Consider the following 16,287-nt stretch of genomic DNA (forward strand, 5'->3'; position numbering starts at 1 on the left):
TTAGAACTGAAAGTATGGTCTAATCGCCAAGTTATTAACTTATTAACATTCAGTCATAGATGAGTTCAAATCTCACACTTTGTAATTTTTTTATATTGATTTATTGTGATATGAAATATTAATAGTTTGGAAAGTATATATGAATATTTGGAAAATATATATGTGAGTTAATGAGATAAGAAAAAAAAAAAAAAAAAAAAAGATGATAGATTAAGTGTGTAAATACTTGTATCAATTTTGTGAATAGTGTAATATTGAATGATATAAATTAAAGAGTGTATAACAATTACTTTTTATAAATTAAAAATCCTTTTTTTTTTGGACAAACATAAAAAAAAATATATTTACTTGTTATCTTAATATTGTGTTTTGTTTATTCATATTATATATATTTATATAATAAAATTTCTATTATTTCTATATATAAATTTTGTAATGAAGATGAAGGCTTGTTAAAAAATATTAGAATTGACTATTTGAATTTTTGGATTTTTATTATGTATTTGCAATATATTTGTACTTTTATTTTATTTTTATGAATCAACATTTGATTTTTCATATTTTAAAAATTATAATTATTTAGTGTTCAACATTTGATTGTTCATATTTTTAGAATTATAATTATAATTATTTAGTGTTCAATTTTAAATTTTTTTAAGGTTTATGATTGTTATATATATATATATTGTTTTAAAAAATGAGTTTGTCGGATTGAACCCGAATCCAATGAATTCAAGGTGAGAGAGATTTGCAAAACTTGTCTTGAATCCACACACCCTATTGTCATTCCTATTGCAAAATAAGACAATAGAAAAAAAAATAAAAAAATAAAAAAAATAGAAAAAATATGTACCAAAGATGCTAGTTCCATGTAAAAAAAGATTTTCAAAAAATGTGTTCTTTTATATATTTCTTATAAGATTTTTATTATTTATTTATTTATTTTTTAAAAAATATCAAATCAAATAATAATTTTTATTTATTATATTATATAAAAAATCAATTTTACATTCAAAATATTACATCAATATCTATTTATATCGTATCCAACAACATTTTAAAATCAAACTTTTACTATTCAAAAATTTAAATTCAAAAATCAAGTTCACAAACAAATACAATATTAGTAGTTAATTTGATATCTTACGAGATTAAAAATATATTTAATATGATATTTTTGAAAAAAAAATAATATCAAATTTTAAAAAATAGTGTAAACAAAGCCGTTATTATTTTCTATATAGGAGTATAAAATAATACTAAAAAAATTAGGGGAAGAATTTAGCAATATCTCACCATTATGTAGAATTTATAAAGATATCTTATAAAATATATTTAATTTGTATATATACAGATATATAAGGAATCAAAATCAATTTCAAATCTTGCTAATAATAATAATAGACTCTTAATTTTATTGCCATATAATAAATCACCCGAAATAAGTAAGTTTTAGTTTTAACCTTCCTTTTAGAAAATGATTATTATGTGCACAATAATTTAATGCATCTCGAAAACTGATTATACATAATCGGAAATCGAATTAAACCGAATCCATTTAGTAGAAATTTTAGTAAAAATAAAAATTAATATGTTAAAAGGGCATGTCATTAGATCAGTTTTATCAAATTATACTATTTGAATTTATTTTTTTTTAAATATATTTTTTTCTCACAAAACATTTTATCAAATATTATTTTAATATTAAATTTAAACAATTTTTTTTAAACTCAACCAGAGGAAACACCTCCTTATTTCAAAAAATAATGAAGCGGCGCCAACTATATTAATAGATTTTAAATAAAAAATATATTTAATGTAGAAAATTAAATAAAAACAGAATTTATAACAAACCCTTTATAAATTATTGTTTACAATAAATAAAAGGCAAGTGCAATGAATATTAATATTAATTTTCTGATATTATCAACGTTGGTAGGAACAATTTAAATTGCAACAATAATTCCAGGGCATTCCTCTCTGTCACTCTCTCTTACTCACTCTCTCTCTCTCTCTCTCTATATATATATATACACACGTATATACCTACCATATTCTCCACAAAATACATTACAATGGCTGCTGCTGCTGCCCAGAAGTCGATTGCATTGATCCTTTTGGTCATCTTCTTCATGGCCACCACTGGTTAGCTCTCTCTCTCTCTCTCTCTCTCTCTCTCTCTCTCTTTCTAGATCTATCTCCTAGTGGTAATATATATATATGTATATATGTAATTAAATTGCAGTCTCGGCGACGTTTTGCAATAGGATAGAGGATTGTAAGAAGTTTTCATGTAACGACGGCACCACCCATTGCGGCGGCGGGATCTGCTACTGCGTTCATCCTCCCGGCTCGCTTGACGGAGACCCCCTCGGTATATTAACACCCCACCCCCCCGCCCCCACTCCCACTCCCAGTCCCAGTCCCAGTCCCAGTCCCAGACCCTCTTCATTTTACATGTAATAACTACAACATATATGAATAATCTCTCTCTCTATCTCTCTCTCTATATATATATGGGTTATTGGTTGGTTATTCATTTATTTATGGTGATTTTATTGTGGTTTTTGTTTGATGACTTAATATATTTTTAAGTCTACAGATTCTGTAGTGATTTGACACAGTCAGCTTGATTTGATCGGATTAAAATATGTCGCATAGCCGATGGGATTCTCTGTTCGAAAAATAAACTATATCCGATCAAATGGGGCAAGGGATCCGGTCAGGTCATACGGTAATTAGTATATATTTATATATATCTTAAAGATTCAAACTGTGTTATAAAATAGTATATACTAAGTTATGATATTATATTATAAATATAGAGTATTAAAATACATTTTTAGTATATATTGATTCAATCAAATCAGTTGATCTTTTGTGCTGTATGTTTTATTTAAATGTATGAATATGCTTGGTTTATTAGTTAGCTAATTCTTTAAGGAGTACTTCGGCCTAACTTAAATGAATAATGCCTCAAAACAGTGATACTGAGAAATATAATGGGCCGGCCCAATGCAGTATGGCCCAACCCAGCCCACCATTTTGATAAGAAAGAATTTTGGGAAAATAGCAAAAAAATCCTCTCGTGGTTTTCCGAAATTACTGAAACCTCGTGGTTTTAAAACTCCAAAAAGCCTACTTGTAATTTTTAAAATGTTGCAAAAAATTGGGGGAAAAAGAAGAAAAGAAAAAAGCGGATAAAACCACTGTGACTTGAAAAAGAATTTGAGAAAAAAAAAAAGAGAAAAATCGAGGAAAAAGAAGAAAAGAAAGAAAAAAGAATTTGGGGAAGAAAAAAATGGAAGAAAGAAGTTGCAGAGAAGAGAAGGAGAAGAAAGAACATAAGAGAGAAATAATGGAAAATGGTCAGGGGCATAACGGTATGATAAGGCTAAAACTTAACGGGGTCAGTGTGATTTAAAGGGGGCGAGTGTGCAACGTTTTACAAATCGAGTAAGTTTTTTTTAAGTTTTAGGACTATGGGAGGTTTTTAGTAGATTAGGTAAACTACGGGGTTTTTTTTTGCTGTTTTGCCAAGAATTTTAGATAGAAACGGAGGGTTTTTTGAGAAAGTAGAATTAAATTTTTAAAAATATTTCCTCTGTTCGTTTCGAAGGGGCCAATGTTTGATCGTATATTAAAAAATAATAGTATTTTATTAGTTAGTGGAAGTATACAAGATATTTTGATATTTGTGCTCTTTGACTTTTTTATAAAGTAATTGTAGGTGTAATTGTATATTTGTAATTTAAATAAAAGTTAAGGGTATTTTGGTATTAGTGTATGATTATTTTTTTTAAAATAGAAAAAACATACTTTGAAACAAGACAAACGAAAATTGTAAAATGAGTATGTTGAATTAAAACGGGTGGAGTAATATATTATAAAAATTGCAGAAATTGGAAAAGCTATTTGAAATTGTTAATTGATTCTCGTTTGTAAATAAATAATTAAATAATATTGTATCCTAACAATTTACTTTTAAGTGAGTCGATTATTTATATCATCTATTATGGTATCACATTATAATAAAATATCAATTTTATAACGATGTTTTTTCATTCTTAAATTCATTTTTTTTCATTATTAATAATATTAGAGACGAAATTATAGATGAAATTACATAAGCTACGTGAACTTTAAAAACGAAATTTCCTTAGAAATATACTATTTTCTTGTACTATCAGAGTTTTAGGTCTCGAATTCGAGTTTCACCGTCCCTCTTTTGTCGTCGTTCACGAAAAAAATTTAATTTGGTGACGTTTATCCTTTAATAGGAATATTGATATGAAAATAATATAAGTCAACCAATTAAGTCAGCGTGGCCAATAATTATTGTGGAAATTGATTAAAAAAGAAGACTAAAAAGAAATTTGGTTTCTAACAATGGGTGTTACTCGAGTATCCAAAATTCGGGCAATCCAAAAATTATTGCACTCGATTAAAGTCAAGACTTTTTTAACACACATATTTCAATCGCATGAAATGATTTGATTTAATTAGGAAATAAAATTATAGTGATAGTGTTTAAAAAGTTTCGGGAAGCACTTATATGGGAAAGCATCCAATATACATATACACATATTATATACTATTATTTTATATTTATATTTATATATATATGTATGTTTATGTATTTATTTAGGTCCTTGGAATTTTTTTATTTTTATTCTATTGTTAGGTTGAAAGGTGACGCTAAGTACTTTGGCCACTGTTACCTACCTGGCCCTTAAATTGGTTGTCAACAATCCAATTATTATTTTTTTGAATTTTACTCTATTTTATGAAATATCTCTTATTATATATATATTTATTATAATTAAATTTAATTATTATATTATTTTTATTTAATTTTATAAATATTTGAAATAAATAAATATATATATCTTTAATTAAAAATACATAAAAATAAATTATTTTATAATTATAATTTTATTGTTAATTAAGAGATTATAGAGGAAAAACAAATGAAATATATCTACAGTGATCTTCTTTTTGAGCAGTGCAAATTTGTATATACTGTGTGATCTTTTTCTTGAGCAGTGTAGATTTGTATATACTGTGTGATCTTCTTTTTTGATACAATTTGTCTCTCGTGATCTTCTTCTTCTATGAGGATTTGTTTTTAAAAATTAAATTTAAAACCACCAAATACTCATTATCATAAAACTGTTAAACACTAATTTCAAAACAAAAACCACCTATACTTTTTTCCCCTAAAAAAAATTATAAATACAAAAAATAATTTATAAACTCCAAAAAAAGGAGATTGCAGGAATTAGAAGTGTGGGATCCACACCCTTTATAGAATATCAATAATGTACAATAAAATCATTGTTGAAAGCATAATTTTTTTTATGTAATATCATAAATTTTATTTGGATATCAACTTATTCTAAAATAAAAATTTCAAAATTAGCATAAAAAAGGTGCCCAAAAAAAGTAAAATTCGTTGTCATAATTCATTGGACTCATAACTTCAGATGCTATAAAAATTTTGAAAATTTGAGACTTATAACATTAGTCTACGGAATAGACTAGTTTTTATTTTTTATTTTTTAAATATTAAATACAATGAACTCGAAACTTTTAAAGTAATTTAATTTTAATATTATTTAAAATTTGTTATAATATATAGTTAAGTATCCAAATTAATTCCGAACCTATTTTCGAAGCTATTAACTTATTTTTTTTGTCTTTTAGTTTCAATTTACTTGTATTATACATTATACTAATTATGATTAATATAAATTGTTGGAACAATATTGTTCTCCAACTTTTTTTTGGCATATGGTTCTTCCTACTTTTCCCCTGCTGTCTTTCTTTGTTTCCATTCAAGTTGCTGCAACAGACTGCCTGCAACTCTGCTGGGTCCGCTCTTCTCGATTTGGGAAGCTTAGAAGAGACAAAAAGAATGGATTTTTGGGTGGTCAACCTTTGACAGACTTTATGCAGGAATACATCATTCTATTTTCGTGCAAATAGTTTTAATTGAGTTTGTCTTGTATGCTTTGTTTGGCTGCTTCTTGGTAAGTCGTGTGGGAAGTTTGGTTATTGCATGGGTTTAGAGAGAGAACTGTTGTGAGAGAAAGTAAGTTAAATCCTCTCAACCCCAACCCTTCCATTCTCCATGCATTGAAAGAGTGCTAGACACATTTACCTGCCGGAGACATCGTCGGAGGAAAGAGAGATTGGAAATCCGATCAGGAGATTCATCCAAAGTCTGAGCAACCCTGCTATCTGCTAATTGTTAGTACGAGTTTGTGACAACTTATACCCGTGGGGGGATTTTCCTAGGTGATTTGCATTATAGTATGGGTTAAAGGAGTTTTGGGCTGTTTAGTTCATAATCAACCTTGATTAATGAACTTCTCTTGGATTGGAATCCCCCGAATGTAGATTGGTTATAACCGAACCGGGTTACCAAATATCTTGTCTTTTATTGATTTGGATATTGTCCTTATTTCGTTGACAAGATGCTGTTACAACTGTGATTTTACTACACTTCGGGAGTTGGCCCATTTGAAAAAGTGTACAAAAATTTATTGGAGTAGCACTTATTCCATTCCAACGTAAATTAATAACATACACATTTTTTTTAAAAAAAAAAATTTACAATAGAATATTAAAGTTAGGAAAGAGTTATGTTAGTTAGAATTCAGTCTCTGTATATTATGAAGCCAACACTTTATATCTTCAATTCAACATTTTTTGTATTAATATAAACACCCTTTAAACACATAATTTAATTAGGTAGAGAAAATTTGATCCCATCCTTAAATAAGAGTATATTTTTAATTAATTAAAATAGCAAAAAAAATAAAATTAATTGATTAATTAATGAAATAGTAATTTATAAATAGGAGCAAACAAATGAAATCAAACCAATAAGTTCCCTAAATAATATGAAAACGATGTGTGCCAACTCTCCATTAGTACATTCTTTCGTACACAATAATATATTATTATTTTTTTAAAAAAAATGCATTATTTAATATAACAATAATATATCCTTAAATCCAATTTATTCATGGCTGAATTTTTACCACATGTAACGTTAAAATCTTCGATAAGTGGCTAAGTTTTTTCTTCTTATTATTTTAATTAATAAAAAATGAATAATATAATAAAATTATTTAATTATGCAAGAAAATTTGAATGGACATGATGATTAGTTTGATTAGTTCGAAATTAACACGCATAAACTACTTTAATTAGCCACAAATGACTTTGGATTAAGACATACATACACAGACGTAAGAAATTAAATTAAATTAATTAAAATTAACATGATCGTGTTAATTTAATTAATAATTAACATTGTCCCTACCATTACACGTATCGGACAAAGTACAAATCCATAAACAAATATTTAGACAACGAAATCAACAATTAATTATTTATATTAATGTATATATATATAATCAAAATTTTATTTTTTAAAAAAAATTAAATTAATTAATTGTGTACGTATATGTGGAAATTGCTGATAAGCTTATCCTATTAAAGCCAATCACAGAACAAATTGTAACTAAAATAAAAGGACGATTTCTTAATTATTATTATTCTTATAATTTTATGCACTTATAAAATTCGAATATTACGACAATAATATTGAGGAATTGATGATTGAGATATATTGAATTTGGTGGGCCATTTTGAATTGATTGGTTGAGCAATCAAATGAAAATTTGGTGCTTCAACCACTTATAACACACACACAATATATATTATGAAACCTAATTTATTTTCTTTATTGTCACAATTTAATATATATATATATATATATTTAAATAGGCATATTTTGGGTGTCATCATCAATCCTAGTTGTTTGTCCCATGCAATAAATCATATATATATATATATATTTGGGGAATTAAGTGTAATAGAGCTAGGACATTTTTTTCTAAGCCAGCCCCCTCCGTACGTAACAATCTTTATATATCTTTAAATTTTAATTTTGAAATTGGAAAAAAATAAATAAAAATAAAAACTCTTATTACAACTTACTTCAATAATTATTACATTTTCTTTCTTTACCCAAACATGGGCCAATCAATAATGTCTATAGAAATGAAGCAATTTATTAATTGAATTTGGTTGTAATCCACGTTAATTAAATTTGAGTAACGATTGAACATACGTATACGTAATTTTACTGTCGAAATTATCCATGCATAATAATAATAATAATAATAATAATAATAATAATAAATTAAGAAGAGCCTCGATTGCATTGCATTGCATAAATTAAAGAAAGTGTTTGTTCCCAATTCTTACATAAGAAAATTTAATAATATTTGGTAGTGGGAAATTGCCTAAGCCAGAAAACACCCACAAAAATAAAATAATAAAAACAAGTGGTGATGGATCATACATAGAATATTGAAATGCTACACCACACTAATTATAAAGAATTCCCATAAACCCAATTATTAAAATTTTATAATGCCTTTGCGGTTACAAGTTGCTACCTCTGGCATTTGCACAATCCAATTTATTTATTTATTTATTTAATATATATATATATATATATATGATTTCTTTTATTATTAATTTTTTGATGTGATTAGTGGCCACCATAGGAGGGACGTGTAGCAAGTTATAATAGTAGTATTTTATGAAAATAATTTGACTAATGAAAATGATCCACATAAATACTGTCCCAATTAAAATTGACAGGTTTTCAACAATGTCACGCGCATATTAATTCATTCTCCTATTTCCCACACGTGCCGCCTTCTTCGCCCGTGTCAATTTTTCAATATTTATTTAATCCTATTGGTTGGAAATTCTATCGTATCCTACCCCAGCTCGATCAAACTATCATTGTACTAAACATGAATCCAACATCATGTTTAGACACCTCTAGCTACTTAGGTTAGGTTTCTTTTGAAAATTTTTTTATTTAATTTGATGTTAAAATAGTATATAATAAAATGTTTTATGAAAAAAAAATTACTTTTTTTTTTTTTTGAAAAAAATAACATTCAAGAATGTTAAAATATAAACATATAATAGACCTCTATTTATATTGAGCTTTGAGCCGGTGTACTTCTAGCCCGGGCCTAAGATTGGCCTCGATAATACAATTTACATATTGTATTGATTGAAACTATGTTTTTTCTGCTTATTTTATATTTGATGATTAGAAAGATCAGTATGGTATTATTATGTGAATGTGCTGATTTGTAAAATTCAACACTGTGTAAAATCAACACTCATAATATATACAAATAACACATATTTTTATTACACACAGTATATATTGTATGTAATAAAGGAATGTATTGTTTGTTTATAATTACATATGTATTATATAAGTATGTTGTGTGTTGTATATAACTATAACATGTGCTATTAATTCATATCTTATATTAATATATACAATGTGATGTTTGTAATAATAATACTATATGCTCTTATACAATACATATTTTTTCAACACAATATTGAATTTTAAATTCAACGTTGCAGTCAGCCGTCTATTATTATTATTATTATTATTGACTTGTTGAGTTCATCCTGAGGGGTGGATTAATAACATAAGACAACCTTAGCAACCAAGATTAAGTTGTGCTAAAAGTAAGTGAGTGAGTTAAAATTACAAGTGACCACTTGCCCAATTGCCATTACCATAGATGAAGAGACAGCCAATTTGTATTTGGTTGGTTGAAACATTAGAAAGTGGCACCATGAAAGAATGTTTGTTTCAGCCACACCATTCCATCTAACCCCATTTTCCTCCCAATAGAAAATTACCATTTTGCCCTCACCATGGCTGGAGATAAGAGCTTTCTTCATCTTCCTCTTCCTCTTCATCATCATCATCATCATCATCTTCTTCTCCTCACCAAATTTCAGTGCATCATCTGTAATATTAAAAGAAAATAAAAAAATGGGGATCCTAAGTTAAGTGCAATTAGGTATTTGATGTAAACAGTAAGGAAAAATTTATATAGTGTCCCCTTCTGTTCTAAAGCTTAGTGGTCTTTGAGTCATCAAATGGTTATTAATATCCACAATCTGCATTTTCCCTTCTTCAACCTCTTTAAACAAATGTTACACCTTTACCATAGATTGCATCATACATCACTAATGGCAGGTGGATTGAGCTCACAGTTTTTCTAGAATTGCCTGGCCTTATCCATCCACATTGACTATTTGTACAGCTCGATTTGATTCGGTGCAGCTCAGTTCAGCTCAGCTCAGCTGTTAATTACTTATCCTTAAAAAGACTATTCAACTATTGATCGATTGAAATATATCACGCTCTTCTAGTAAATTTAACAATGTAATAAAAATGCAACTTACTTATTAACTAGAATGGCGCCAATCATTGCGTGCTCGTCCGTAGACATCACCACTCGCATTATCTACTTTTTTTTTTTTAAATTTTTTTCGCTTTTCGAAATGGATATATCTCTTGAGTGTGATTATGTAAGCCCCTGAAACTGTTTGCCCTTAGGATGGCCCATGCCATAATCCGTCGTCTATAAATACCCCTCTTTTCATGCATAATCCGATATCAGATCGAGAAAAAGAAAAAATCACCTGAGAAGAAAAAAAAAAAGTTTCATCAAACTCTTCGACACAAAAATAATCACAAACCAGCCATGATTCAATCAGAGATTCAAGAAGTTAACTACTTTGTCCCCGAAAATCCCTCATCCTTTCCGGCCTGTTACGGATTGCTGCAAAACAACTTCCCCGAATTACAGTTCAGCAGGTTCATGAATTACCAGGCCTCTCTACCAGGGATCCATGATCTTGGTCTGAATTCTTCATGCATCAGCAGTAACTCGACTTCTGACGAAGCAGACGATAATCCGGCGGGCATCATTGACGAGAGGAAGCAGAGGAGAATGATATCGAATAGGGAGTCTGCTCGGAGGTCGAGGATGCGTAAGCAGAGGCACCTTGATGAGCTGTGGTCGCAAGTTCTTCGTCTAAGGAATGAAAATCACAGTCTGTTGAGCAAGTTAAACGATGTGTCGGAGAGCCATGATAGAGTTGTCGTCGAAAATGCTAGGCTAAAGGAAGAAGCTTCCGATCTTCGACAAATGCTGATGGATCTTCAAATTGGTAACTCCTACGCCATTTTGAGAGATCTTGATGACACACCTTGCAATAAGTCTCATCTCAGGGATGAATCTCCAGCTCAGTCAGTTACAACAACCTCTGCAAACCTGCTTATTTGAACATCATCAGCTCTTTATCATTTGTATGTGTAACAGAGAGAGAGAGAGAGTGGGGGTAGAGAGAGAGAGGGAGAGTCGTCTATGTGGCTGTCCATTTTATCTTCTTTTGTATTACTACTGTTTTAACTCACTGCTAATAAATGTTTCCGTAACTTTTAACATCTATCCATCGATCAGAATCAATCAGGCAATTCATATCCTCCAAGAAAAGTTCTTCATCCTCCGAGAAGTAAATTTCTGCAACCAAGTGTCTTGGCATCAAGAAATCAGAGTCCAGAAACCAGAAGAATTGAAGGTTATTACAGAAGGACAAATGTAGGTGGAGACACTGGCGGTAGTGGAACATAATTCAAGAGCTACCACAAGAACCAAAAACATCTGAAAGAAATCGCACTATCACTCAGCAGCAACTGTTTTCATCTTTTTGTGATGCAAGCAGGGCAGCTCACACAATTAATTCACATATCAAACAAATCAAAACGATCATTCAGGTGTCTGCTTCTGTAGAACACTGCATTGACTGTAAGAGAGGATGATAAATGAAATTATCGAATTGATCTATTCTTGCCTCTGCTATTCAAGTATTTAGTGGCAATTGAAGTAAATGTCATCACCAAATTTCTCATCTTTGACAAGGGGTCTCGACTTTTAGACAAGGATTGCTGACAGTTTGTCGTATTGAACAAGTTGAAAGTTGGGAGTGACGATATATATACAGGAAGTGGCATGCTCAACAGTGGCGTGATGCTAACTAGAGATACAATGCCCAATACGAATAGATAGAATTTCGGCCAAGAATTCAGGGAATGATCAGAGGAAATTGTAGCCATAAACGTGGAACGGTGGAAGACTCTGGTACATGTTTTGTTTTGATCTGTTTCGTGTTTGTACATCTACAACGACAAAAGCAACCCTAATAATCCACAGTAGATTTATGCTATTTTTACTGTTGAAGATAGCCTGATTGATGCCTAAGACTGATAAGAAATTCATTCATAAGTGGTTATGGATGATGCAATCACGCGCACCATGGACAGAGAGATATTTGATAACAAGTAGGGTTTATCAGATTGAAGAGGTGACTGTAATCTGTGTTCATCAGATTTAATTACCATGAAAGTTTTCATTTTTCACTTCTTATCTGGGTGAAAACTATGAATAGAGACAAAAGGCCTAATACCAGAATGGAGAAGATATTGTTCTTCTTGAAATCCCCTCTTATCCCTTCCACAAAAACCATCTGCAAAGTCCCAGAAGATATTTTCTTCAGCCCCCAACTGAATCGCCTATGGGATGTTCCTTGAAGCCAATGCCTACAGCTGTCTTCACGAGCCAATCACTGCCCACAACAATTGCCAAGAAACCCTCATACTCCTGCACGTTGAATGCAAAAGCTGTAGCAAAGGAGCTCTACTTCAATCACGATGGCTCAGCCACTAAAAAGCTTCTGGTGAGTCCTGTTCGCCAATCATCATTTATTGAATTCTTTCCTGGCTGTATGAATGCATTGTTTGGTCTTCAGGCAGGGGTTAATAAGGTAGCAGAGCTGATTGGGGTAACCATGGGTCCAAAGGGAAGGAATGTGGTGTTGCAGAACAAGTATGGGCCTCCCAAGATTGTCAACGATGGAGAAACTGTGCTTAAAGAGGTTCCAACGGATAGAGTGGACTTCATTAAATTTTTTCATGTTCATACTTGCAATTGATAGGCCATGTAGTAGAATGAGATTGTCTGAACACATTATTGCATTCAATATATACTTCTTGCGGAGGTGAGTAATTTATTTGAGTTTATTATTTATGGTAGTAAAGATTGAGCTGGAGGATCCCCTGGAAAACGTTGGAGTAAAACTGGTGAGACAAGCTGGAGCTAGAACAAATGATCTTGCCGGCGACGGCTGCACTACATCTATAGTGCTTGCTCAGGGTCTCATTGCAGAAGGGCTCAAGGCATGGTTTTTATAGTCCTATGTTAATGTTTGTCTGTGGATTATAAGTTCTAAACATGGAAAATTTTCATACAGGTCACTGCAGCAGGTATAAATCCGATTCAGGTGTCGAGAGGGATTGAGAAAACAGCAAGAGCTCTTATCTCTGAGCTTAAATCAATGTCCAAAGAGGTAATCTGCACTAATGGTGCAATTGCATTGCCTTATTCAAATCTACATTTGCAAACATGTCTTGCAATGTGGTTCAGGTTGAGGACGATGAACTTGCGCATGTTGCTGCTGTTAGCGCCGGGAATGACTATGCTATGGGGAACATGATATATGATGCAATTCGACAAGTGGGAAGATGGGGTGTGGTCACCGTTGAGAAAGGGAACCATGCTGAAAATAGTCTAGAGATTGTTGAAGGGATGCAGTTTGATCGGGGATATCTGTCTCCCTATTTCGCCACTGATAGACGAAACATGACAGTGCAGTTTCATGATTGCAAAGTATGCAATGGAAGCTGTTACTTAATTAGTACTCCCAGAAAGTGGATAACTGAAATGCTGTCTATACCTGCAGTTGCTATTGGTTGACAAAAAGATCACAAATCCGAAGGAGCTGTTCAATATACTGGACAATGCAGTCAAGGAGAAGTACCCCATTGTTATAATTGCTGAAGGTGTCGAGCAGGAAGCTCTGGCTCCGGTAATCAGGAACAAGCTGAAGGGAGTGCTGAAGGCGGCAGCTGTTAAAGCTCCTGCATTTGGCGAGCGAAAGAGCCATTATTTGGATGACATAGCAATCTTGACTGGAGGTGAAGAATTCCACTATGATGTGATTTCACAACATTTATGTTGTAAGAATCCAAATTCAAGAACCACTTGCTTCTACAGGAACAGTGATCAGGGATGACATGGGATTGAAGCTTGAAAATTCGAAGAAAGATATGTTGGGCTCGGCATCTAAAGTAGTAATAAAAAAAGGTTCGACATTGATAGTTACAGATGGAAGCACTCGAGAGGCTGTTAAACAGAGAGTCACTCAGATACAAAGGCTTGTTGAGGTATGGCGGTTTTTCGATCAAGCAAGATAAAACCGAAGAGTGATTTGCCTCTGATAAAGTATTATTGCCTTCATTTTTCAGAACACTGAAGAAAAATTTCAAAAGAAAATTTTGAAAGAAAGGATAGCCAGGTTATCAGGCCGGATAGCTATTCTTCAGGTAAATTATTAGCGCCGGGTTCCTTGAACTCCAAAAAATCGACAATGTACTTACTAGTGCAGTATCGTATTGATGATGTTGTAGGTGGGGGCACAGACAGTTGTTGAGTTAAAAGATAAACAACTTAGAGCTGAAGATGCATTAAATGCAACTAAGGTAGCCATGGCTAATTGTTTCTAGATTCTGTAAACATCAATGATCCTGCCTCTAATATACGTTTATGCTCTTTATATCAGGCAGCTATTGATGAAGGAGTCGTAGTTGGCGGAGGCTGTTGCCTTCTAAGGTTGTCTACAAAGATTGACAGTTTCAAGGAGCATTTGGACAATGAAGAGCAAAAGGCACTTCCTACATCTTCTCTTCATATGTCAATTCCAGCTTAATTATATCTTCGTAATATTAACAAGTTTGATGTACTTTGCGACGTTGTGAACTAAGATTGGAGCTGACATTCTTAAAAAAGCTTTGGCCTATCCTGCAAGACAGATAGCGAAAAATGCTGGAGTGAATGGGAATACTGTGATTCATAAGGTCTCTTCAATAATGCTTCCTCTCAGAATTCTAGGAGATATATCTAAATCCTTTGTTTCTGAATCATCGAAATGGATACAGATTCTGTCATCAGATGAGGTAAATTTCGGTTACAATGCTGCAAGAGATAGATACGAGGATCTGATGGCTGCTGGCATTCTGGATCCATCCAAGGTAACTTCACACAAGAGAGATGATATTGATCAACATCTTTTTTATGGTATAGAACATATATAGCGTGAAAAACATGACGACTATATGCTTTTGTGACAAAACAGGTCGTTAGATGCTGCTTGGAGCATGCAGCATCAGTAGCCCGGACATTTCTGACAGCCGATGCAGTTGTTATTGAGATTAAGCAGCCAATACCAAAAGTTATGAGGAAGCCAATGCCCACCTCAGGTAACTAAGGCTAGGTCTTATGCAGCATTTGTCGGTATTCTTTCCTTTTAGTGAAAGTTAGCAACTTACGATTCATCAAACTGCATGTATAGGCTTTGGACCAATGGGTGGTGCAAAACAAATTCCTGGATTGAGCAGGGGATCAAGAATCCGAAATATGCAACTATGAACAGGCATGGATAGTTAGTTACCTTTTTTAAGAATGTCCGGCACTATCAGCTTTATGTCCTGATTTGTCTTGTCCAGACTTTATCTGCTTCTCATTCTGGTTCTTCTCCTCCTGTTTCTCACCAGCAATCTTGCTTTCATTCTTGTTCTCTTCCAGGACTGTATCATGCTCGTGTTGATCACTCGGGCCAGATGAGGCATCAGAAGCCATCGAGTCGTCAGTATCAGCATCTTCAGCTTCTGATTCATCTATTTCTTTATCATCCCTGCTTCGAGCCTCTGCCTCCCCTCCCTCCTCCTCTTCTCCATCATCATAATCGTCGGCGCTGTCACCTGGTGAAGCGATGTATGCAGTCCACCCTGATTCATTGCTGCTGCATTTTTCACTACCTTGTGGGATTTTCGATGAGTCCATTGCCAGTGTGAGGTACAAGAATTCAAATCTAACTGTGATTTTATCACAGATGAACAGAACCACTTCTAAATAGGCACAGGCAAGTTCACTTTATATTCATTCCCTGTTGATACAGATGAGTCCCACTCCACAAATGGCCAAGAATGCATAACTTATAAAAAAAACCAATGATTTCAAAGGCCCTGTTGATGTACACTTTTTAACCAGGAAGCAACTTTGTATCTCCCTGGTCTTGTCATCACCAATCATCTGTAATTCCAGGGAGTCATACACTATAGATACAGCTTTTGGAGTGCCCATCATCACACAGTCTCAGATGCTAGCCTGTCTGTAAGAGAATTCTTCATTCTTGATACAAAATGCTGCCTGAAAAGGGATATATCTGGTGGACTGATTGTACCCATGTCTTGTT

The 16,287-nt window shown here is 32.1% G+C and overlaps 3 protein-coding genes across 3 annotated transcripts; 2 read left to right on the forward strand and 1 right to left on the reverse strand.

Annotated features, from left to right (window-relative positions):
• Positions 1–10,504: 10,504 nt before the first annotated feature.
• LOC127245513 (basic leucine zipper 43-like) lies at positions 10,505–12,117 on the forward strand. Its single transcript, XM_051266446.1, has one exon. The coding sequence runs from the start codon at positions 10,620–10,622 to the stop codon at positions 11,202–11,204; it is 585 nt and encodes a 194-aa protein (XP_051122403.1). The 5' UTR covers positions 10,505–10,619; the 3' UTR covers positions 11,205–12,117.
• Positions 12,118–12,363: 246 nt separating this feature from the next.
• Positions 12,364–15,968, forward strand: LOC127245501 (ruBisCO large subunit-binding protein subunit beta, chloroplastic). Its single transcript, XM_051266427.1, has 15 exons — positions 12,364–12,654; positions 12,727–12,852; positions 13,016–13,153; positions 13,228–13,323; positions 13,401–13,643; positions 13,717–13,951; positions 14,031–14,200; positions 14,282–14,359; positions 14,444–14,515; positions 14,596–14,700; positions 14,798–14,890; positions 14,972–15,064; positions 15,169–15,292; positions 15,385–15,465; positions 15,618–15,968. Exons 1-14 carry the CDS (start codon positions 12,493–12,495, stop codon positions 15,459–15,461), a joined length of 1,812 nt encoding a protein of 603 aa, XP_051122384.1. The 5' UTR covers positions 12,364–12,492; the 3' UTR covers positions 15,462–15,465; positions 15,618–15,968.
• LOC127245374 (protein SOB FIVE-LIKE 4-like) lies at positions 15,489–15,875 on the reverse strand. The gene has a single exon (XM_051266206.1). The coding sequence runs from the start codon at positions 15,873–15,875 to the stop codon at positions 15,489–15,491; it is 387 nt and encodes a 128-aa protein (XP_051122163.1).
• Positions 15,969–16,287: the final 319 nt, after the last annotated feature.

Source organism: Andrographis paniculata, unplaced genomic scaffold, assembly GCF_009805555.1.
Source record: "Andrographis paniculata isolate CXL003 unplaced genomic scaffold, ASM980555v1 Contig22END, whole genome shotgun sequence".
NCBI classification, from domain to species: Eukaryota; Viridiplantae; Streptophyta; class Magnoliopsida; order Lamiales; family Acanthaceae; genus Andrographis; species Andrographis paniculata.